The following is a 26,202-nucleotide window of genomic DNA, read 5'->3' on the forward strand; positions in this document are numbered from 1 at the left end:
GCTCTGTGTTGGATTAGAGGACATTCATTAAGCATGTAACGATAGACAAGTACTTTAATGAAGTTAAAAGTCATCTGGTTCAGAATGAATATGTGCATTTCTACACAGTGGCAATTATTAGTGAATTCCTGTGGTAATTCTCCTGCAATCTAAATTAAGTTGTTAGAATGCAAGACTCTGCCGAGGATTAGTGTCCATTTGCCAGCCAAGCAGTATCGACTAATCTGTCAAGGAGTATATGCTTATATGATTTCTTCCGACTTCTTATTGAGGCTATTACTGACCTGCCAAAAATAAACCTTTGGTATGGACTTTGCAATTTACCATTTCAACATTATCTTTTCCTAACCCTCAAATCCTCTAAGATAAAGGAAGATAGAAATTCACAATTAATTTCATATGTTTGCTTTATTATTGGTCTTCAAAATCAATGTTTTATTTATTTTATATTCAATTTGCTCCAGTACACAGCCTGCTACATAGTCAATCTTTCTCTCTGCTTGTATGCTTCAACATTCATATTAGGGAGAAGTATATTTACCTAGGGAATGGAAGAATGAGTGCCTGACCTTGTTTTATCAAGGTTATCAACTAGTTTAGTAAGATTTAGGTCAAGATATTCTGTTGCTGGAGCATTTTCATGTAAATATCAAGATGTATCTGCCCCAGACCTCTGCCATAGTTCTCAGGGTAAGGGAGGAGTCCCCTCATTTACTTGGCATTGGTGAGCATCAGCACATCTTGAGGCTCATCTACTGTCTCCACTATTTTCTCATCCTGGAATTGGTAATGGTAAGCAGGCAGGGGTAGGTTAGGTGGATGTCCACCAGGGCAGTTGCAGATTTTCAGCCACTTAATTTTTATTCCTTTTGAATGTGAGGTTTAGTCTATTCAAAGCATGAGACCTGCTTTGAATAGGATACACTGGTGCTGATGCAATCGCATGCTAAGTGTGCCCTGTTTAACTGGAGCAATGCCACTAATCCACTTTCAATATTTACACGTGTTCAGGTTGGAATGTTGTTGCAGGTTTTGTAATAATTGAGACATTAAACTCTGACTGGATAATTTTCAATGTCTCAAATCTGGGCTCAGTTATAGTGGACTAGAACCAGTTCAAATCAAACATTGCAACATGGGGACATATGACAGGAAGATATTGCTCTTCTATTGGTTAGGCATGGCTTTTTGTGCATGCTACAGATCCCACTACGAGAAATTTGGGATGACATTGGTATAATTCCTACCATTCTAGGTTGGCTAAAAGTTATTGTTTCCAATACATCTAGTTGATTTTGGTCTGGATATGAAGCAAGTGGTTTTCCTGCTTGCTGCACTATGCCTAAGGTGGATTAGCCCAGGGCCATTGGAGAGGGGATGGGTAAAAGTATCATTAAGGGCATAGGCAAAGGCCAGTGGCACGTTTTGGTGATTTGCAGCAAAGAAGAGGACAATGTTGTTTCCCGAACTACTTTAGAATCCTCTTTAAGCATTTATCGAGCTGGGAATTGGAACCAATGGCTGTGAGGGAGAGGAATGAGAGAGTGAAAGAAAGGGTGGTGAGGAAGAGTGCAGTTCAGATCTCAGACAGGTGAGTGACAAAGGTATATATCACTGGTTACATTGGTTTTGGCTTTTTCACATTGTACGCTTGTGCTTGGCTGTAGTTGTAGTGGAATATCAGTGAACATGCCAATGTACAATGTTGGAAAGTTGCTGTTTTTTGCTTGTCTGTAATTTCTTTTCAAGGCTCCTGAGCTTAAATCAGTTGACGAACCCCATTTTAATACTTTTGCGCAATTCACTTCAGCATCATTTTTTTTGTTATCTTGTCTTTCTGTGGTTCTGTGGGATGTAACTGCTTGGCCAGCAGCCTGTAGTACAGTTCAATTTGCTATTGCTCAATCATTTGTGTTATTAATTAATTTTCAGTCAGCTCTTCTTGCTTTGTGGATTCAGTGGAGTTGATATTGCGGTGATTCTCTATTCAGATTCAACCAATGTTCTAATCATGGTGGCAAGCCGAGGTCAGCTCATTTCCGACAGCATTGGTGCAAGTCCACCTGTCATTCAGAGCGCGGTCCGTGATGGGAGCAATATTGTTGCAGTTGACTTTGATTCTGAAACGGGTCGAATTTTTTGGTCGGATGTAACGCAGGACAAAGTTTGGAGTGCTTTTCAAAATGGAACAGACCGAAAAATTGTATGTGTTTCCTTTATATTCTCTAATGGATTAATGGCAATTCCATGAAATCTAGTTTACTGCTGTATGTGGCACTTAACATAAGCTAATATAGAACAATGGAAATTTAGCTGGTAAGAGGATAGCTTCCATATTAGTTGTTTGCAAAGATTTGACATTATATTTCAATGTTCAAATTATTGGCATTCATGTTTTTTTATACCGTTAGAATGTTAAAACTTTCATGGGAATTATGTCTTCAGCATTAAAAATGTCAGATTACTTTTTCTATTGGATATACTTTGCTGCATTATGACTGATGGTTCAATCTCTGCCAACAGATATTTGATAGTGGAGTGACTGTTACAGAAAGTATTGCTGTGGACTGGGTAGGCCGCAATCTGTACTGGACAGATTACATTCTTCAAACAATTGAGGTTTCAAAGCTGGATGGAAGTCACAGAACTGTACTACTCAGTGATAATATAACGAGCCCCAGAGGATTGGTTTTGGATCCCAGAAATGAGTAAGACAAAAAAAAATGCATTTATGTGCATGCATATTAGAGAAGAAGGGTTATATTTGGAAAAGCGCTTTCATTCATTTACATTTATATATGGCTATGTTGTAACAAAAGCTTTCAAGTTAAGGAGAGCCTTCAGACATCAAATCATTTCCCATAATGTTTAATCAACAGAAAGACATGGGGATGGATTATTGGGACCCCCACTATTGTATTTGAAGGCAGAGATGTGAGCTCGTAAAATACAGTGAGTTGTCAGTCCACTGCCTTACCGCCCATGTGCAAGAAACAATACTTTTCACTGTATACCAATACATGTGACAATAATAAATCAAATCAAAATCACCTCCCAAATATTCCCCATATAATAGGGGGTAAGACATCAGGCAGCCTACCTAGCCTTAGGACTAATGAAGCCCTTAAGTGCACAATTAACTGAATTTAAGGACCTCATTCTGCCTCTGCTGTAATTTTTCAGGATAACGGGATGAGGGGAAACCAGCACAGCAACGTTTACTGTATGGGCTGCTGGCAGGCAGGAGGGGGGGTGTACCTCCTTTCGAGGGTCCCCTATGCCTACCTGGAGCATCCATTTGTTCCTTTCCCCCCCAGCCTCTCTAACCCAAGCCTCAGCCATCTCTCCCCACACTTGCTGGTGTATCCCATCAGTGCCCACCAAAAATGCTCAGACTAACCTGAAATCCAGGAGACATCTTCACTTTATCTCGGGACTGCTTGTAGTCCCAGCAGTGACCAATGCTCTCTTTTGGCTCTGCTGGGAATACAGAGCTCCTGGCCAATCAGATTGGCTGGCAGCACTCTAGAGTCTGACTTCCTGTCCCTAAGGGGTGAAAGGCCCACTCTGATCCAAATAAAATCACCCTCAGCCTATCACTGTAGGGCAGCCAGATTTCACATTGGCGAGGTGCTGACCAACGTTTAGGTTGGGTTGCCCATCACCCTGTAAAGTCTAACCCATGGATAAGATAGTTGCTTGGAGGGTTTCTAATACAAGCCATATTTATTTTGCACCACTGGTTCGAGGTCAGTTTCTGACCCAACTCGAGTTGGGTTTCACACTGGATGCAGGATAATTACAGTCCACTTTGAAGCTATGTTTGAAAAGTGCTTCTGTTGACTATTGGATATCCTGGTCACTGCAACTATTGAATCTAATGAGCACTGTTAGACAGAGGGAATTTTGCACCTCTTTTCTTTGGTATGTTCAGCCAGGAGTCATAAACTGACCGCTGTATGCATCCATCGTAGTGCCAAGGGGGTGGGGCCTGAAGGAGGTGGGACCAAGATGGGGGCAGAGCTATGACAGGGTGGCAATGGCAAGCAGCCGGGTGTCGGTTGGGGGGGGGGGGGCGGGGGGGTGAGTTATTGCAGCCAGCAATTAGCCAGGGAGGGAGTTATCGGAACCAGCGATTGGCCAGTGGGGTGGGGGGGGGGTTGCAGGTATCGGGGCTACTGATCACAGTACACAATGCACTGGGAGATTGAGGTGCATGTGCAATAGCAGCCAGCAGTCAGCTTCCCAGCATGAATAGACCCTGTCCACTCCCCTTACTGGGGGGAATCAGATTTGGGATTTCTTTGTCCAAAGTGCCATAGGATAGCATCTGGAAGCTTGCCCCAAAAATGAGTGTGATTCTCTCTCATTTTCACGCTCGTTCAGCACTTCAAATTTTTTTGATAAGATCGTCCCCAACTTGACTGTGTTTGTGCTGTGCGCACTAGGTTGTGTTCCCATATCATGTATGAATATCCATCGACAAGAGAGTGAGTATCTGCACTGGTGGAAGGTGCAGGGAATGAAGTGATGTTGTATCCTCTTACGTTTTCAGTCTCCTGATCTCAGCAACTGGTTGCTCTTGTCTTTGACCTGTGTGAGAAAGAAGAGTAGTTAGAATCTGCACTCCATCACATTCTTCAGTCCACTCCTAGTTTGAGCTCCATGTGACCAGTGGTGCACACATGATATCTATGCCTCCTGTTTGTCAGAGGCTTTCCTGTGTCCGTTCATTAAGTCACTCTTGCTCTTGTCTCTCCATTCTCATCTGATCACATGCTGTTCTCAAAGCTCAAGCACTTCCTCCTGGAGTTCAGGATGAAGAGATAAGGCTGCTATCACCAGTCTTCACCCTTTCCCAATTGTTATAAGCTGTCCTTCCCTACAAGCACACAGATAGAACAAGGAAAGGTACAGCACTGGAACAGGCCCTTCGGCCCTCCAAGCCTGTGCTGATCATGATGCCCTACCTAAACTGAAGAAAATTTAAGGTTAAGGCTCATGGGATACAAGGAGAGGTGGCTAGATGGGTGGAGAACTGGCTTGGCCATAGGAGACAGAGAGTAGCGGTCAAAGGGTCTTTTTCCGCTTGGAGGTCTGTGACCAGTGGTGCTCCGCAGGGCTCTGTACTGGGACCTCTGCTATTTGTGATATATATAAATGATTTGGAAGAAGGTGTAGCTGGTGTTATCAGCAAGTTTGCGGATGACACGAAGATGGCTGGACTTGCGGATAGCAATGAACATTGTCGGACAATACAGCAGGATATAGATAGGCTGGAAAATTGGGCGGAGAAATGGCAGATGGAATTTAATCCAGATAAATGCGAAGTGATGCATTTTGGAAGAACTAATGTAGGGGGGAGTTATACAATAAATGGCAGAGCCATCAAGAGTATAGAAACACAGAGGGACCTCCGTGTGCAAGTCCACAAATCCTTGAAGGTGGCAGCACAGGTAGAGAAGGTGGTGAAGAAGGCATATGGTATGCTTGTCTTTATAGGACGGGGTATAGAGTATAAAAGCTGGAGTCTGATGTTGCAGCTGTATAGAACGCTGGTTAGACCACATTTGGAGTACTGCGTCCAGTTCTGGTCGCCGCACTACTAGAAGGACGTGGAGGCTTTAGAGAGAGTGCAGAGAAGGTTTACCAGGATGTTGCCTGGTATGGAGGGTCTTAGCTATGAGGAGAGATTGGGTAAACTGGGTTTGTTCTCCCTGGAAAGACGGAGAATGAGGGGAGACCTAATAGAGGTGTACAAAATGATGAAGGGTATAGATAGGGTGAACGGTGGGAAGCTTTTTCCCAGGTCGGAGGTGACGATCACGAGGGGTCACGGGCTCAAGGTGAGAGGGGCGAGGTATAACTCGGATATCAGAGGGACGTTTTTTACACAGAGAGTGGTGGGGTCCTGGAGTGCGCTGCCAAGTAGGGTGGTGGAGGCAGACACGCTGGCATCGTTTAAAACTTATCTGGATAGTCACATGAGCAGTCTGGGAATGGAGGGATACAAACGATTGGTCTAGTTGGACCAATGAGCGGCACAGGCTTGGAGGGCTGAAGGGCCTGTTTCCTGTGCTGTACTGTTCTTTGTTCTAAAAGAACCTTCTGCCCTTACTTGGTCCATATCCCTCTGTTCCCTCCCTATTCATGTACCCATTCAGATGCCTCTTAAATGTTGCTAATGTGCCTGTTTCCACCACCTCCTCTGGCAGCGCATTCCAGGCATCCACCGCTCTCCATCAAAAACATCCCCCGCACATCCCCCTTAAACTTACACCCTCTCACCTTGAATCTGTGCCCCCTTGTAAGTGACACTTTCACCCTAGGAAAAAGCCTCTGACTATCCACCCCGTCTATGCCTCTCATAATGTTGTAGACCTCTATCAGGTCTCCCCTCAGCCTCCATCTTTTCAGTGAAAACAAGCCTAGTTTATTCAACCTCTCCTCATAGTCAACACCCTAGAGACCAGGAAACATCCTTCTGAATCTTCTTTGCACTCTCTCCAAAGCTTCCACATCCTTCTGGTAATGTGGTGACCAGAATTACACGCAATACTCCAAATGCAGCCTAACCAAGGTTTAATACAGCTGCAACATGATTTCCCAACTCTTGCATCAATGCCCTGGCCGATGAAGGCAAGCATGCCATATGCCTTCTTAATCACCTTGGCCATCTGTATTTAGGGAACTGTGGACCTGCACGCCCTGTTCCCTCTGTATGTTAATGTTCCTAAGGGTTCTGCCAATATAGTATAATTGACACCTAAATTTGGTCCTCCAAAATCACCCCACATTTGTCCAGATTAAACTCCATTGGGCATTTCTGTGCCCAAGTCTCCAATCTATCTATATCCTTTTGTACCCTCTGACAATCCCTGGCACTATCAGCAACCTCACCAATCTACATATCTCATTAGTAAGCAAACTTACTAATGAGACACCCCACATTTTCCCCCAGATCATTTATAGATACTACAAACTACAGAGGTCCCAGCACTGATCCCTGTGAAACACCACTAGCTACAGATCTCCATTCTGAAAAACACTCTTCCACCACTATTCTCTGTCTCCTATAACCAAGATGTGGAGATGCCGGCGTTGGACTGGGGTAAACACAGTAAGAAGTTTAACAACACCAGGTTAAAGTCCAACAGGTCTATTTGGTAGCAAAAGCCACACAAGCTTTCGGAGCTCCAAGCCCCTTCTTCAGGTGAACCAATCCAGTCCCGTAAGCATCTAGCCAACCCACCCCGAATCCCATGTGATTTTAAGCCAGCATTGTTGCTCGCACAATAAAACATGGACATCGCCTATGATGCTGGCCACCTGTCTATGATGGACCCACAGACACACCTTCTTCATGCAGCCACTTAGAAGCAGCAATTATGCAGGAATCACCTGGGATGGGAACTGTAACTGATATGGCCTCTTTGCCCGGAACTGAGATAGCATTCCTTTTCTAACTAGCTCACCCTCACATTGGAAACACATGGCCAGAGAGCTGCCTGAAATCATCAAGCAAAGAGCGATCTTCAGGTTTCCCAGGGCTAAAAAGGGAAGTCCAGCCACAAGACCTCCATCCCAGGGGAGAGGTCAATTCCTTGCCCTCCACCCGAGCCCCCGAATGCCCAGGTCCAATGGGGGACACTCCCCTTACAGTCTCAGAATGGCAGAGGGATGCATGGGGACTCTCCCCCCCCCCCCCCCCCCCGCCCCCCCTCACCTCTCAGAGTCCACCACGCCAGGTCCACGAATGTCCAGACCATCACCAAAGCTTGCCTGGTGCAGTTCCTGCTGGGAGGTGAGTGTATCGCGGGAGGCCGCGGAATCGAGCTTCCAGCATCTAATGGGATGTAAATCATTGGATTTGCATGACTATGCGGTTCCTGTCCAGCGTCTGTGCTAATCGGATCGGCACTGGTGAGGTGGGCTGGGTGAATGACGATGGGTTTGCCACCCAGTTGGAATCCCGTTTTAGCCTTGTTGCCAGATTTAGTTGGACACTGGAATTCCCGCCCGCAGCAAAAGGGGCTCGTGAAGCCCCCTCCCCTCAACATATTTTAGTAATTAGCTTACTTTTTATTTAAGGTGAAGGTTTAAGTACTTCCAGTACATTCGTTTGCTGATGATTTTTTAAAATTCATTCGTGGGACATGGGCGCCACTGGCTGGCCAGCATTTATTGCCCATCCCTAGTTGCCCTTGAACTGAGTGGCCTGCTAGGCCATTTCAGAGGGCAGTTGAGAGTCAACCACATTGCTGTGGCTCTGAAGTCACATGTAGGCCAGGCCAAGTAAGGATGACAGATTTCTTTCCCTAAGACATTAGTGAACCAGATGATTTTTTTCTGACAATCGACAATGGTTTCATGGTCATCAGTAGATTCTTAATTCAAGATTTTTTTTATTAAATTCAAGTTCCATCATCTGCCCAGGTCCCCAGAACATGAGCTGAGTTTCTGGATTAATAGTCTAGCGATAATATTATTTGGCCATCACCTTTGCTTAATTAAATAAGTTCTGATAAAATACCCGTACAAATGAATGATGTTTTAAAATCTAGACATTATAGAAACATTGATTAGTTGGGCTGGAATTTTACCGCCCCGCCTGCCCTGGGAATCGGAGCAGGCGAGGGGTCGATTTTGGAAAGGTCCGTTGACCTTGGGCGGGATTTTATGGTTTCGAGCGTGGCTGTAAAATCCCGCCCATAATGTTTAATTATCACCTTTACGAGGATTTACAGTTTTCAACCATCAGTAACACAATAATAGAATCAAGGGGTGCTTTTTTAAAAACCTCAGCAGATGTGAACCACTCATTATTAACGAGCGCTGTTTTTGCATCAGCCAGCACCATGACAATGTGGCCAAATTCCTCTCCAACTCAATTTTCAAGTTTGCTGATGACACCACCATAGGGGATTGGATCTCAAACAATGCTGAGACGGAGTACAGGAAAGAGACAGAGAATCTGGTGAACTGGTGCGATGGCAATAATCTCTCCCTCAATGTCAACAAAACGAAGGAGATAGTCATCGACTTCAGGAAGCGTAGTGGAGGACATGCCCCTGTCTACATCAATGGGGACTAAATAGAAATAGCCACGAGCTTCAATTTTTTACGTGTCCAAATCACCAATAACCTGTCCTGGTCCCTCCATGCCGACGCTATAGTTAAGAAAGCCCCCCAACACCTCTATTTTCTCAGGAGGCTAAGGAAATTTGGCATGTCCACTACAACTTTCACCAACTTTTATAGATGCACCATAGAAAGCATTCTTTCTGGTTGTATCATAGTTTGGTATGGCTCCTGCTCTGTCCAAGACAGCAGTAAACTGCATGTGGTCATGAACAAAGCCCCATCATGCAAACCAGCCTCCCATCCATTGACACTGTCTACACTTCATACTGCCTTGGATAAGCAGCCATCATAATTAAGGACCCCAGATACCCCAGACAAACTCTCTCCCATCTTATTTCAGGAAAAAGATACAAAAGTCTAAGGACATTTACTAACCAACTGAAGGACAGCTTCTTTCCTGCTGCCATCAGACTTTTGAATGGATCTACCTTGCATTATGTTGATCTTTCTTTACGCCCTATCTACGACTGTAACACTACATTCTGCACTCTCTCCTTTTCTTCACTATGTACGGTATGCTTTGTCTGTATAGCGCGCAAGAAACAATACTTTTCACTGTACACTAATACATGTGACAATAATAAATCAAATCAAATAAAGATCATTTAAAAGTTACAAAGAATCTACACCCAATGTACAGGACTGTATTTCACGCGCTCTGACCAAGCAATCTGAAACTGACTCTGTAGGATTCAACACCAGTCCTTAGAAAGTGGAAAGCATCCACTTTCGAACAATTACTGTTTATCAGACTTCTCCTACAAATTTCCACCGGCTTCTCTTGTTTTGGCACTGTAAGTCTGGTGGAAGTTTGGTTTCAACCCACGCACAGGATTTTCCTGCACTTCCATCAAAGTTGTGGGAGCAGAGTGAGAGAAGCCGCGAGGGAATTCCTGACGCTGATGGAATTTGGGTTGCATGTAGTATGCATTGGAGGAATGTTCTGTGCACTATGGACAAAATAATCTGCCTTATTTGATCTGTTTATGGGATGCGGGCAAAGCTGGCAAGGCCAGCATTTATTGTGCAGTCCTATTGCCCTTGAGAAGGAGTCTTGGCAAGTTGCTTTGGTGCATATTGTTCCATCTGTACTAGCACTGTATGTATTTTCAGAGTTTTACAGAACCCCAGATGTAATAAATCCTGATCAAACCTTTTGTTTTCAATGGCAAGGATATCTTTTTATTAACTTTCTTGTCTCAACTGGGTGAACTTAATCAGCTCTCAACTGGTTAACAAACTGAAATGCTGTGAGGAGGTAACCATGCTGCCTCTCCTTTGATAGGAAAGAAAAGCAGATTTGCTTGTCTTCAACTGAATCATACTTACTGCAATTTAGTCATAAAGATCTTAATAATAGCTCTGTGAACCAGATTGTCTGGAAGAGGGTGGTGCGAGAAGAAGCCATCAGTATAACAATGAATAACAATTGCTGGTGGTCCCTCTGATTTTAAACTGACTCTATGTTTTACTTTCTAGTACTCATCTAATGTTCTGGACAGACTGGGGAAGGAACCCACGAATTGAAAAGGCCAGTATGGATGGCACGTTACGAACTGTCCTCATAAGTAATAAAATCTTCTGGCCCAATGGTCTAAGTATTGATTATCCAACTAAACTGCTTTACTTTGCTGACGCGTACTTGGATTATATTGAATACTGTGATTACAATGGAAACAACAGGAGGCAGGTTTTGGCGAGTGACTTGGTAAGTAAATGAAGTACTATTTGCCTGTTACTTAAAAAATCAATGCTCTTCTATAGAATGTATATAGTTCATATAAACCGCTCACGAATTGCATGTCGTTTTGTAGGTCCTACAACACCCACATGACATTACCATTTTTGAGGATTTTGTGTATTGGACTGAACGACGATCTAACCGTGTTATTAGAGCAAATAAATGGCACGGAAAGAATCAGACTGTGATGCTCAATAATATAATTCAGCCCCTAGGAATAGTTGCTGTCCATTCTGTTAGGCAACCACCCGGTAGGTTAAAAATCATATGAATACTTATCTAATAAAGGACCTATGAAATTGTGTATCTTTGGAATGTCATGTCATGGAATTTACTAACATTTTAGGATCGCGTACTTTGTGCTTTACACTTGGCATGTAGTTGTCCAGCTAAATGGACTCTGAAGACCATCCTGGTGTAAGTCAAAGAATAGAAAATCAAATATAAACAATTTCTCTCTGGTTGCTCCTAACTCCTCTGTAACTTAATTACTGGCCGGGATTTTGTCAGGCTTATGAGAGTCTCGTTCACCATTCAGAACCAGTTTCATCTGGTGGGAGGGAGCAGTCCCAAAGGAGGTAAGCACCTTTGAACAGTTAATTGGCCACTGTCGGCCTTCCCTATGATTGAGGCCCCCAGCAGCAGAACTCCTGCCCACTGAGAGCTGCCAGCCAATCAGGGGCTGATAGATCATCATCGCCAGTGGCAGCTCGCAACACTGCACCCAACCAAGGCCCAGGATCATGGAGGGACCTCCAGGTCACTGATGACTGAAGGCAGTTGGAGGTGGGGGAGGGGAGGGGGGAGGTGGGGGAGGGCAGGGTGGGGGGCGGGCAGTGGAGGTTGTCGGGAGCTGGAAGTTGAAGGCAAAGGAATGCTTTCAGTGGCTAACCTCCTGCCCAAAGCCAGGTCATTCAATCAGCAAAAAATGCATGAAAGCAAGACGATGCCACCGGCAACTATGACAGCTTTTGCTGCACAGCCATCCCAGAGTGCCTTATTGCCGCCACCGACTGGGGACCTGGTGTCAGTTCCTTCTGTTCTACAACATAATTGGGGGAGGTTTGTCAGTACTGGGAGACTGATGCTGGGCCCATCCCACTATCAAGTGGTCCTGGCCGCGTTGGTTTCCATTGTGAAGGGCTGCCTTAGAATCCAGCCCAGTTGTGTGTGACTCCTAAGACAAGGCAGAGATGATTTAGTAGAGTTAAAAGTAAGAATTACAAACAGTACAGACAAATTCAGATCACATTCCCTCCTTTTTGGTTAATATTCTTTCAACTTCTGCCTTTGTGACTAGATTACAATCATAAAATGCATATAGTTTTCTCAACAATACATTTGCCCAAATCTTAAATTCATGTAGACTTTGAAAGAGTCAAATTTTAATTGTAAAGTTGATTGACATCTATGATAATTACAGAAAGATTATAGATATTTGTACGTTTTGTCTCCCAGCTTGGAATCCATGTTCATCCAATCCCTGCAGCCACCTGTGTCTGCTTTCTGCATCGGCTCCTAGATTCTATTCATGTGTCTGCCCCTCAGGCTGGAACCTGATGGCGGATTTAAAACATTGTGCAAAAGGTAGGACACTATTCCTATTTCTCTCGTCACAAAAACATCAGTAATTCAATAATCATTATCATATCTAATTATGGTGATATAGAGGCAACATTAAAGATCTTTGAACCATATAAAATTGTTCCAAAGCATCTATCGTCTGGAGGAAAAGTGTAAAGACCTTTAAAAAGGGTGAGATAGTGACACAGTGGTTATCATTGCTGCCTCATAGCACCAGGGACTTGGGTTTGATTCCCAGCTTGGGTCACTGTGCGGAGTCTGCATGTCTCCCCGTGTCTGTGTGGATTTTCCTCCGGGTGCTCCGGTTTCCACCCACAGTGCGAAAGACATGCTGGTTAGTTGGATTGGCCATGCTAAATTCTCCCTCAGTGTACCCGAACAGGCGCCGGAGCGTGGCGACTAGGGGATTTTCACAGTAACTTCATTGCAGTGTTAATGTAAGCCTACTTGTGACACTAATAATTAAACTAAACTTTAAAACTGTGTGACAAAGTGTTTGTATCTGAAGCTATTAAAGAATGGAAAGACTGTGGTAAATGGTTCAGTAGTCTTCTCCATTAATTGACCCTCAAAATACAAAAGGAATACAGCGAGGGAGTATAAAAATGAGCATTGGATTTCTCATCAGATTTGGTCCACCTGTTTCTTGTGGTACAATTCCAGATTTCTTTAAACCTGCATTAACCCCGGCAGAAAATATTGTTCAGGACCTGATAAATTCAATAAATTGAATGGGTCTGAATAACATCTTCTGATTAAAATTGGGCATTGAAGTGGCTTCAGAGATAATCTCTGTGCCTTTTATAATAGGAATCCAACACTAGGGCTCACTAATTTAATTGGCTGTTGGATTGAACAGTTCCTGCATGCAATTGTGTTCTTGTTATCCCTGCTAGTATTTATTGAAGGCTCACGTTTCACTTTGGCTTGCACTATTATTCTCATACTGTATAGGCGCTCACTTAGAATGCAACAACACTCGCTGTACATTGAAATAATTCTAATCTATAAGTCTGTTCACTTTTGAAATTGCATTAGTATTTTTCCTTTGGGAATTACTTTCAACCATGATCCATTCATGACATTATGCGAAAAGATGATGAAAGGTTTTTTTATTCCTTTAATTGCTTGCAATTTCACTGATGCTCCAATTATATCCTGACGAGTATTGCAGATAACGGCAAATGTTGAAAATGTATTTGCTGCTGAAAGATTTGGAATCATTGCTAATTGATATGTTTGCTCCTCAGTAGCAGTTTAGTGATAACTTAATCCCTGTTGAAAAAGTGAACTACTTGCTGCCAACAATGATTTTCAGCAGGAAGTTTTTTTCTTGGCTTATCCAAAGCCTTAATACAGCTGTGTCAGATACAAATTCACAAGAACACGAAATCTTAAGTACCCATGAGGATATGTTTCGCATAATGGATTTTTGCCGAGTCAGGGTGACTTGGGAACCCTTAAGAAAATGGTAGTCAGGTCCCAGATTCCCAACCCCATTCCTGGGATTTCTGATTTTGAAGAATGCCTTTTAAAGATGCTGCCTAGTTTGAGTCCTCATTCCGCACTTCCGACCTGGCCGGCTCCATTGCCCAGATAGGGATGTCCACATCCTCTATGATTTTCAAGGAATTGGACCAGCTTTTCAATATGCCAGTTCAAGGCAGCGCAGAGGTTTCGTGAACCATATTCTGCCTAAGTGAACCTTTTGAAAGGTAAGTTCAAATGGTCCTCCTCATGCTTTCCATGCCAAATTATGCCTGCCTATTCACCCCCTGTGACTCCTCATACTCCAAGCCAAGGTATTCCTACACACTCACCTCCTTTGACTGCTATTGTCCCCATTCACCCACAATATACGGTATAGAAGCAAACAGCCATATAGTTACACTAGGATGTGTTTTTTAAAAAAAGCTTTAAAGTCTTTCTTTAAAAAGCACAAGTGTCAATCATTTTGAACTTTGAAACTATCAAAAGCTGAAACTGCAAGCATTTGAAACCTCTATCTTGTGTAAATAAATAAACATTGTGAAATTGACAGCACAAATCAGAGAACCTGAGCTGTCAATCAACAAGTGCTTTCCCTGGGGCACATGTGTTTCAACAAACTAATGGATTTCTGGACTCTCAATTAGGCCTCATTATGTATTAGTGACTGAGATTAAATTCTCTGCTGTTGCATCTCTCTTTTGGTACAGGCTTAGACTTTTATTAAAAAAATTTAATTTTGCTCCAGAATTTAAATTATTTTCTTTCATCATTCCCAGTTGAACAGCCATTCCTCATTATCGTGAGGGACAGCATCATCTTTGGCATTTCTCTGGACCCTGATGACAAATCTAGTGATGCCATGGTTCCTGTAGCTGGAGTCCATAATGGTTACGATGTTGACTTTGATGAAGAGGAGGTGCTATATTGGGTAGAACGTCCAGTAAGTACAAGTCGTTCTCTTGAGATTGAGTGAGATAGAAGTCACTTACAATTGGGAAGTGATGACAAATGAGCACTGTTTAACATGCTGTTTGCACTACTGGTCTGAATTTCTTTCATACCTGCTGTGCACTTTAGGCTGAGGCCACATGAATAATGAATAAATCATTAACTTGGGATGCTTCAGTAAATTCACCATTACCACTTCTGCTAATTTACCTCCCTTACATTGCCAGAACCAGTAACTCAGAAAAGCTGGTTCTCCCTTATCACTCACTTTTAAATTATATACACATGAAAGTATCAATTAAGGAAAGATCCAAGGTAAGAACGGTGTGTTTAAAAAAACCCAAATATGAACAAATGTAAAATTGCAGAAACAATTGATGAATGTGTGACGATCCATAATTTAAAATATGACCAGAAGATTTAATGAAGTAATTTGATTGCCCCTCCCCACTACATAAATGTTTTTTTTTAATTTGAAGGCAGTGCTTAGAGCAGTGTAAAAGTAAAACTGGTACAAGCAGCACACTCTCATCTGCTGTTTAAATAAATAACAATATTGGCCTAAATCCTCTGCTCTCGCTCGCCATGGGAATCAGCGCAGGTGGGATGGAGAATTTGACAGACAAGTCTGTTGACCTTGGGCAAGACCAGAAAATCCCACTCACTGTGTTTATAATACCAGTGGGGGCAAATTTTCCCATTTCACCCACCACAGGAATTGGAGCGGGTGAGGGGCGGACCATGGAGAGGTTCATTGACCTCTGGCAGGATTTTCCGGTTTTGGGGCGAGCGCGATTGGAAAATCCTGCTTGTTATTGTTATTTTACAGTGGCAGAGGGAATAAATTTGCACTGTTGTGTGAGTGTTACACTGTACTGTGATTATGGTTGAGTGGGGCTATATTCTTGTGTGCGGTTTAGCATTATTATCCAGGCCTTGTGTTTTTGTGTGTTGTGGACTTATTCTAACTCAGAAACAACAACAACAAGAAGCTTATAGTGTCTATAACATAATGAAGATTCGCGCGATGCTTCACAGGAGCATTAGGAGAAATCAGGTCAGATGACAAAAAACTTGGTCAAAGAGGGACATTTTAAGAAGTGTCTCAGATGATGAAAATGAGGTAGAGAGGCGGAGAGGTGTAGGGAGGTATATTCCAGAGCTTGGGGCTTAGTCACCTGAAGACAACAATGGTGGTACAGTTATGATTAGAAATGTATAAGCGGCCAGAATTGAGGGAGTGCTGATATCTAGGAGGGTTGCAAGATATGTATATATCCTTTTGAGGCCAGTTATCCAACTGCTCACTTGGAGGATTAGTTTATCAATATGCCTTGCCATTTCCTGTTTATATTTTTGCTCTTTCCTGCTGGTGCTGTGTTTTTTCTGTTTTGTTAATCCCCTCTGTTCTGATTATTTTATCTTGGTGTATGTGGTGATGTTTATTGTTTTCTGTCATCTGTGCTGATCTTTTTCATTCCTCATCTCTGACATAATGTGAGGGGAACCATATTGATAAGAACTGAGTGGGTTCAGGTCAAGGGAATAAATTGCTCTACATAAATTGATTTATTTTCCTCTAGAATGTATCTTAATATGAAGGTATCATTTTAAGTGAAACTTGAAGCTGGCTAATGTCACCTTCTCACTCAGGACTGATGTGAAAATTGTATTTTTTCTAGTTAGACATAGTTTTTCTTTGTGCTGCTCCAAAGACATCTGATTATCCTAATGTCAGCCTCTCTAAGTCTGAGTAGTGGAATGAGTACTAAAATTGCTGGAGGAGATAAAGCAGGTCTGAACATGCATTGCTGGGAAGATGTTAACTGTTAAGCAATCCTGCTTAAAAGTCCTTCTCAGTGTTGTGAGAATCAATTTCAACAAAGGTAGCCTTGATTATAAGGATTCTGCAATCCCAAGAAGTGAGGACTAACACTTGCATGAAGGTCGGGTAAGCTTATGGAAGACAGATTCCCTAACTGAGGTGAACCATAGATGGTTACCACTATGGGTACTGAACCATAGATGGTTACCACTATGGGTACTGAACCATAGATGGTTATCACTATGGGTACTTGTACATATGTTACTCTTGTTACTGTTGGGGTTAGGGTTGGGGTGTTCCACCTGTTGGTATTGTTCTGTGGTACGCTCTGGTTGGCTCTGCCTACCTATAGGAGTATAAGGGTCACTGCACTGCCTAGTGACCCTTTAGTCTGGGATTGTATTGTTAAGCATTATGCTCCCTTCTTGTTGCTAATAAAAGCCTTTATTTCCCGGGTACGATCCAGCCTCCCGAGTGAATTAATCGCGCATCACTAACTTTGCACAATGTTTTGTTTATATTAGTGTTTCCAACAGGGAAAAGCACTGCAATGGAAATAGAAGGCCATTCCTTCTTGTAATCTTGGGTTTAGAATAATCATCTCTTGACAGTCACAGGCAAAACATTTGGAGGAAATACCTGAGCAATTGTCAGGTAGATGGTCTGAGTTTTTTTGGAGAACCAGGCATTATCAGCTGTTAAGTGCATGAAGGAAGGAGTTTGCTAATACTGGCTTATATATTGGACTTAGTGAACTGTTTCTAAGTACTTAGGAGGATTTAAGGATTTCCTTCTTTGCGAGTATGCCTAGAATCACACTAGCAAGGAGAGGATTTGTAAGTGTGGAAGGAACATGAATTATTTTCCCTTGGCTTCTGAGATTACGTGGATTTTCCTCACTTTGATTTATATGCTTTTAGGGAGAAATTCACAGTGTACGGTTAGATGGAACGAATAGAACCATGTTTGCTCCGGCTTCGACTATTGGCTCCCCTATGGGCTTGGCCTATGATTGGCTCTCTATGAACCTTTACTACACCAACTTTGAAGATCAGTCCATTGAGGTCAGTATGTTTAAGGGAATTTCAATTAATTCAGTCCCTGCATAGAAAAGGAAAGTAACATTTGGCATAGTAAGGTGGGAAAGTATGATGTGCTTACAAAAGCAAATAACTGTGTTTCTACCACATTTCATTTAAATAAGTAGGTCTGGCAGCATCTGTGGAGAGGAAATAGACTTAACACTTAGGAGGTGATTGTACCAAAAAAATTCTAAGTGCCGAACAAGAGTGAAAACGGGAATCGTGTTGATTTTTTGGGCGAGCTCTCAGACACAATCATATCGCACTGAGAAAACAAAATGAGGCAAAATGTGATTCTCACCAGCAGGGGGATTGGGCGGAGCCTATTCATGGCAGGAAACCGACTACTGAGGTCTAGTGATGCGAAGTGATGCATTTTGGTAGAGCTAATGTAGGGGGGAGCTATACGATAAATGGCAGAACCATAAAGGGTGTAGATACGCAGAGGGACCTGGGTGTGCAAGTCCACAGATCCTTGAAGGTGACATCACAGGTGGAGAAGGTGGTGAAGAAGGCATATGGCATGCTTGCCTTTATAGGATGGGGCATAGTGTATAAAAATTGGGGTCTGATGTTGCAGATGTATAGAACGTTGGTTCGGCCGCATTTGGAATACTGCGTCCAGTTCTGGTCGCCACACTACCAGAAGGATGTGGAGGCCTTAGGGAGAGTGCAGAGGAGGTTTACCAGGATGTTGCCTGGTATGGAGGGGCTTAGTTATGAGGAGAGATTGGGTAAACTGGGGTTGTTCTCACTGGAAAGACGGAGGATGAGGGGAGACCTAATAGAGGTGTATAAAATTATGAAAGGCATAGATAGGGTGAACGGTGGGAAGCTTTTTCTCAGGTCAGTGGTGACGTTCACGAGGAGTCATAGGTTCAAGGTGAGGGGGGGGGGGGAGGTTTAACACGGATATCAGAAGGGCATATTTTACACAGAGGGTGGTGGGGGCCTGGAATGCGCTGCCAGGCAAGGTGGTGGAGGCGGGCACACTGGGAACGTTTAAGACTTAGCCACATGAACGGAGTGGGAATGGAGGGATACAAAAGAATGATCTAGTTTGGACCAGGGAGCGGCGCGGGCTTGGAGGGCCGAAGGGCCTGTTCCTGTGCTGTATTGTTCTTTGTTCTTCTTTGTTCTTCTTGTTCTAGGGGTGCAATTATACAGGCACCCAGATCTCCCAGTGGGAAATCTGTCACCCCTGCCCCCCCCCAAGCTTGGCAAGCCAGTAAGAGTCCAATATGGGGCCTGCCTTCTTGCTTTATCCCATAGTAATATCATGGCATTAGCCAGGATTAACATACCTCAGTCTACCATGGACACTAATTGAAGAGAGAAAAGATGCATCTAATGGACATCTAATTAAATTATGCCTTGCTTTTCTTTTTGTGGAATTTATCGCTGCTTGTTAAAAATTGGCTTTCTTCACCAATGTGACACTGGGCCATTTAATACTTCAGTTTAGTATTTCAAAATTATAATATGCCTTAATTTGTGCTTCCAAGAATATCAGTGAAAGAGGGAAGTCTGCCAAGTCAAATCTAGCCCATAGCATATTGGACCGATTGTAAGCAAATTTACAAGGCAGTGTAATTTGAATAATTAGCAGAAACATTCATCAAAGCTTTGGTTTTATGCCAATGTCTATTTTATTGGGATATGTGGAAGGTCTGGCTTAAAGGTTAAATTTGTAACTATTTGGCTACATATATGTAAATAGCTGCAGAAGGGGACAAACATGGAAAAGGATCCAAATCGATTTTAATATTTTGTCTGCCTTTTACAAAGATGGGGGTGGAACAGAAAGATGTACCAGGTAGAAATGAAATGAAATGCAATATAGAGACACAAAGTCTTCAAGAACCGAAGGAGTTGTACTTCTGCTATTTAATGGCTGCTAAGGTAGACACACTACTGAATGAGATGGGTGTGAAGAAAGTTGCCCCATTTGGCATTCCAACATGCCCTTCGTGTAGGAGAACAGTGAAAAGATGTCATCAAGCTACAGCGCTTACTGTCCATAATAAGATTTTGTGCTTGATGTTCTGCACTTTTGAAAACTCTGCCACTTTGGAAAAGTTCTGTGTCCTGTTGATCTGAGGATTCCATTCCACAGGGGAAATGCCTTCGACAAATGATCTAGGAACTCCATTTACATCATCAAAGGGATTCTCATCTTGTCTACTTTGATAGCTGCAAGGGAAAAGCAACTGATTATCAGAAGCATAAGTGAAACATCAGGCTGTATTTTACAGGATGTTGTGGTCCCCACCACCCCACCCCTGGCTAAAATGTCTGTGGAGAGCCCACCCATGATCCTGATGGCTGTCGCATGGTTGGGAGCAGCGCTAATTGTATTCAGGCGAGCCTTCCACCCTGTCTCAGGAGGAAACTTCCACCTTAGAGAGCTGCTGGTCAGCGGCTCTGTCATCCCCGCAGCATCGGGTGAGACGATGGCCATTGCTGGGACGACAGATGAAGAGGAACATTCAGGATATCACCTGGGCCAGGCTGGCATGACTTGGAATGGGGGATTTGGTTTGAGAGGCCAGGAGGAGGGTACTTCTGATAGGCCCAATGCCCCCCTCCCAACTTGCTTGACACTCGTCCACATATCTAAGGCTGCTTGACTTTCTGCTGGTTTTGGCTGGGAGCAACGCTAATTGCAGCATCATCAACTGCTAATTGCAGCAGTTAGGTGCATTGGCCATGCTAAATTTTCCCTCAGTGTAGCCAAACAGGCACCGGAGTGTGGCGACTAGGGGATTTTCACAGTAACTTCATTGCAATGTTAATGGAAGCCTACTTGTAACAGTAATAAATAAATAAACAACCACCTGCCCCCGGTCTGCTCCCATGGTCAAAGGGTTATCTTATCAGAGTCAGTAATGCTGATAACTAGGTAGCATTATGGTTATGTTACATGACGAGTAATGTCGAGGTCTTGACTAATGGTCTGGGTCCATGAATTCAGATTCCCACCAGCTGAGGAATGTTAGTTTAATGAATGAAATGTCACAAAATCAACATTGATTTAACTTTCATTTTATTAAAATGCCTCACTTTTTAAGAACCATTTGGGTTTAAAATATGGTCAGTGTTGAATTAAAATTGTTATGAAGAAGAGCGATTGTAGTAAGATAATTGTGAATTGTTCTTGCAGGACTTCTTATATTTTATGATGAGATTTTAAAAAATATAAACACAGATGTTTAATAATTTCATTAGCTGTTTGAATCATCATGGAACCTGTAGGTTTATTTGGTATCACAAGCTTTCAGAGCGCTGCTCCTTCCTCAGGTGAGTCACCTGATGAAGGAGCAGTGCTCTGAAAGCTCGTGATTCCAAATAAACCTGTTGGACTTTAACCTGGTGTTGTGGGACTTCTTAATGTGCCCACCCCAGTCCAACTCCACATCATCATGGAACCTGTCATTTAAGGCTTTTTTCCCCCTAATATGATAAGAAAGCTCATTTATTGTACACATTTGCACCCGTTAAGGTAGTAACAGTGCACGGTGATGTCAAGTACAGAAAAACAATACTGACAAACAATGGACAAAGGACTGGTGTTGGGAGACCCCTGGGCATTGTGGTAGATCCAGCACGAGGGTGAGTGGAACAATAAAGTAGGTTTGTGAGTAATTTTATACTGAAATGTGGCCATTGCAATGTCGGAGAAAAAAGATGGGTTTCTCATCTGTGCGATGCTAAATATGTTGCATTTCAAAATATGACACAAAACCAGTTAATGTTTAATAATCTTATCATCTGAAACTAGGGGTGGGGGGGCGTGGGTGTGGCAGTGGTGTAGTTGTAACGCCAATGGACAACTATTGACTATTCAGGTTGAATCCTAAAGGACAATCTGTGAGACTGGGTCTGCGGAAAGTGGTTAGGGAACCAACAAGAGAGAAAGACATCCATCACCTTGTCCTCACTAGTCTACATGACGCATCTGTCCATGATAATATCAGTGAAAATAACCACTACACAGTCCTTATGGAAACAAAGTCCCGTCTTCACCTTGAGGATACCATTCTTCATCATTTTTGGCAATACCGCCATGTCAAATATCCCCATCATCAATGAAAATGGAGCCCAGCACATTGGTGCAAAAGACAAGCTTGAAGCATTTGCAAACTTCAGCCAGATGTGCAAACTGGATGATCCAGACAATCCAGAGCATAGTGCTGTAGTTTGACAGGTGTAAAAAGCATGCCTCAGTTACTCTGCTACCACCGCACAATGCACAAAGCTATGGATGAAAGAAGCAGTCATCATTCTAACGCTCCAGGGGTGGCACGATGGCACAGTGGTTAGCACTGCTGCCCACAGCAACAGGGAACTGGGTTCGATTCCAGCCTTGGGTGACTGTGTGGAGTTCTCCTTGTGTCTGCATGAGTTTCCTCCGGGTGCTCCGTTTTCCTCCTACAGTCGAAGGATGTGCGGGTTAGCTAGCTTGGCCATGCTAAATTGTCCCTTAGTGTCCCCAGGTTAAGGGGATTAATGGAGTAAGTGCATGGGATTATGGGGATTGGGTGTGGGAGGTGGAAGGGGGTGGTGTTAGGGCTGGGAAAGATGCTCTGTCAAAGAGTTAGTGCAAACTCAATGGGCCGAATGGCCTCATTCTGCACTGCAGGAATTCTGTACTTTAATTTAGATTGTGGTTCACCATCACCCTGTCAAGGGCAATTACGGATGGGCAATGGTGGCCCGTGAAAACATCGCGTGTAAGAACAAAAATATGCTAATGTGCAGCATGCAGTAGCACACGCTCACATAAATGAACCTTATATTTGTAAATTTATATTGAATTATTTCCAACCCAAAGTAAGGTATTTAAAGCTAGGTTATAACACCATGGAGAAAATATTGCCAGGTTTACTGCCATCATAAACAAAATCTCACTCATACCTGTGGCATGGTGAGTTAACACAATGAACATGTTCCATTGCTATGTTTTTGTTGTCCTTCTCCGATTAGTAAATGCTTTCAGAGTATCTGAGAACTACATGTAAATCTTTTTCAGGAAGTTGTACTGGACTGACCAAGGTTCAGGCAGTGGGATCCCGGCAAAGATTGCCAGTGCTTATATGGATGGCACTAATCCTCGAGTTCTTTTCACTAATGATCTGGATCATGTAGAGTTTATCACTATTGACATTAAGGCACGCAGGCTGTACTGGGCTGTGTCTGGTTCTGGTGTGGTATGTATTATCCTTTTGTTACCAAGGCACAAAACCAAAACATTCTTTATTTTGAGTATCTCCCAGTTTCTCACCATACTTTCAATAGGAGATCAGTGGAAAGAGAGAAATAATGTAAACAGTCTTTGTTAGCTCTTAATTTTGTTTCTCTGTTGGTTCCACCAGAGAATGCTACTTACTGTATTGTGAGCATTAAACTTGAGTCCATCAATAATGTGGGGGCGGGTTGGGGGTGGGGCGTGTGGTGGGGGTGGGGAGTACGTTTAAGGAGATGAAGGAATTTAACAATGTCGCTGAAATGTGTACATTTTATTCCATCATTTACGATGCTTCGTCAAAGATTTATTTTTTGCATCAATATTGACTGGGCAGGCATGTTTGATAGTAAATAGAAGGGGCTGAATTTAATGGCAGCAGCAGTGGGCCCGTCCACCTGCCTGTCTTGGCCAATGCTGTGAGCCCCAATGTGATTAAATATAAATCAGGCAGTTCACTTGTTGCCTCTGGGTTCACATGTCTTTAAAGGCAAATAATCTACCCTCAAACGATGACAGCCAGCCAGTCGGAGGGTTGGTAGCTGTTTATCCCAGCAACACCACAGGAAGCAGTCATCACTATCATGACTGCAACAGGCTCTGGAATGGCAGCCCAAGGAGGCCCCAGAAGACTGGCGAGTGGGGCATTGGCCCTGGAGGAGTGGGGTGCTGGCAGGGGTGGGTAGTTATTGTGGAGGGCAGGGAGAGCCTCTTTAAGTGGAGACAGCACTTGCCAATGTGGGGGCCGTCTATTGGTTGTAGGACTTGCACGCGCGCACACACACACACACACACACACACTGGGCTTGATTATACCATTATCATTCTAAGTGCTGAATCTGGGCGTAATGCAGATCCGACTTAGAAATCTGCTTTCAGGCGCCCCCATACGCACTCAGCCTGAAAAAAAAATCGCCAGTCCCATTCGCGCTATGGGCGGGGCTTAGCGCGCCCAAAACGATCAGAGCTCTGAACTGCGCATGCGCAGTTAGAATAAAATTTGAAAAAGCGCGCCTGTGTCACATCGCTCCCGAGCCACAAAAAGCGGAGAAAGCGGCCCAGGAGCGAAAAGCGGGAGTGATGGCGCTCACAGATATCACTGTCCCCCTTATCCACCCCTCCACTACCCACAGACATCGCTGTCCCCCTTATCAACGCTCCCCCCACTACCCAGACCATTCACCACCACTGCCCCCCTCCCCGCCCCCACCGATTGCCCGCAGAGTGGTTGCGGACCCCCCTGCCCACTCCCCCTGCCTCCCCACCAGAGATCCACCAGTGAGCGTTCAGGCCTCCCCCACCCCAGAGATACATCTTACCCCCCCCCCCCCAGACAACGATCTGGCCTCACTCACCCCCCCCCCCCCCCACAACTCAACAACGATCGGGCCTCACCCCCCCCCCCCCAACCAGAGAATGATCTGACACTCCGCCTCCCTCCCTCTCCTCCCCCCCCCCCCCCCAACCGATCTGAGTCAGAGAGCCGTTGGAAGCTCTGAACACGCTCTTCAGCAGCCCGATTCCGACCATTATTGAGCAGGTCCATTACGGCGCGGTTCCGGATTGGCAAACACAGTGGTAAAGGGGGAAATGCTGATAAAGTTGGGCGGGCAGTTCATTAATTCCATTTAAATGCATGCAAATGCATTTAAATCACCATTGCATCCGTTTTGGGCGCGAAGCGGATTGCCGCCATTCCCGGGTTTCGGTAAAGTGGCAATCTGCGCGGACAGGACACGGGCGCGGATCGCGATAATGGCCTCACACCCGACTTTACCATGTTTTTGCGCCCGAAAACGGGCGTGACGCAATGGTAAAATCGGGCCCACTGTCTCTGCTGCCTCCACCACCACTAGCAATGTTGACAATATTTAGATTTCTGTTTGTATTTGTGGATATTGATTAATTATCTAAAATATGTTAAAGTGTGAATGATATTATAATTAGTGCTCATTCATGAAGTAATGTTATTGCTGTCACATGCACCTACAATTCTGTACTGTTCCTATAGATTGAACGAGGAGATCTAAATGGTTTACACCGAATGACTGTGGTTAGCCATCTTTCTCATCCTCGGGGATTAGTCGTATACGGCGGCTTCCTCTACTACACGGATTCTGATTTTGAGGTCATTGAGCGCGTGGACAAAGTCACTGGTGAAAATCCAGTTGTGCTGAGGAACAATATTGCAGGACTGAGATGCCTCAGAGTTCACTTCCGCGACAGTGAGTACCACTTAGCTGGTCAGTCAAAGATTTCCTGCATAGCTGTATAACAGCCGTGAGAAATATCATGAATGTAGAATTCATCTGTTTGAATAGCTGGATTTCTACAGTTACTTTAACTAAAACATCTCAATGATTATTAAATATCGCAACATGAGTTGAGCACTGTTGTGTATATTCAGCAGCATGGCTAGGCAAGAACATGCATCCACAGGAAGTACCAATGATTTACCTTTGATGCACACTGAATTTATGTAACACATTATGCACATCAAACATCACCTGATTAATTTGGTACTTGTTACTTCTTACATGTTGTGTGCTATAAAAATGTGTTAGCAAATGAGTTAAAACATTTTACTCTGTGAGTTATAACCTGGAGTGCATTGGCTGAAAGGGTGATGAAAGCTGATTCATTAATAGCTTCAAAAGGGAATTGGATATAAACTTGAAAATAAATAAAATGCAGGATCATGGTGAAAAAAAAGCAAGGGACAAAATGGATTGAAGGCAAAGTGAAAAGGTAAGCTAAGAGGAGGATGCAAAGAGGTATTAGCCTGAATGTTACCTTGCCCATTTGGGCATCCCCCACAGCTGATGGCATGTGAAATAGAGCATGATGACATCAGGAAGGATTCCCATTGTCATTACCCTGCATCGGAAGTCTACCCGACCTCAATTAAAGGGCCAATTGAGCCAATTAAAGACACAGTCCACTGCAATTTTGAGAGGCACATTCATTTTTATGGTCAGCACACAGGAAAAACAGGCAAGCAGAGATCGCACATTTTACACTTTCTACATCTATGGTGGGATGTAAGACTCAGGAGAAATGGTGAAGTGAGGAGGTAGAGATAAACAAGTAACTTAGCCTGGGCGGTACTTTTCATCAGTGAAGCATCCTACTCATTTCTTAT

General features: G+C 43.6%; 1 protein-coding gene across 1 annotated transcript in view; it reads left to right on the forward strand.

Moving 5' to 3' along the window:
• lrp2a (low density lipoprotein receptor-related protein 2a) overlaps positions 1–26,202 on the forward strand; it is a 297,083-nt gene that overhangs the window by 140,586 nt on the left and 130,295 nt on the right. Inside the window, exons 24-33 of the mRNA XM_078228217.1 lie at positions 1,992–2,203; positions 2,524–2,708; positions 10,624–10,852; positions 10,959–11,136; positions 12,344–12,472; positions 14,737–14,900; positions 17,654–17,797; positions 21,318–21,427; positions 22,848–23,025; positions 25,072–25,285. Coding sequence (XP_078084343.1) covers positions 1,992–2,203; positions 2,524–2,708; positions 10,624–10,852; positions 10,959–11,136; positions 12,344–12,472; positions 14,737–14,900; positions 17,654–17,797; positions 21,318–21,427; positions 22,848–23,025; positions 25,072–25,285 — 1,743 coding nt within the window. The remainder of the gene's footprint in view (positions 1–1,991; positions 2,204–2,523; positions 2,709–10,623; positions 10,853–10,958; positions 11,137–12,343; positions 12,473–14,736; positions 14,901–17,653; positions 17,798–21,317; positions 21,428–22,847; positions 23,026–25,071; positions 25,286–26,202) is intronic.

The sequence above is a fragment of the Mustelus asterias genome, chromosome 14, assembly GCF_964213995.1.
Source record: "Mustelus asterias chromosome 14, sMusAst1.hap1.1, whole genome shotgun sequence".
Lineage (NCBI taxonomy): Eukaryota > Metazoa > Chordata > Chondrichthyes > Carcharhiniformes > Triakidae > Mustelus > Mustelus asterias.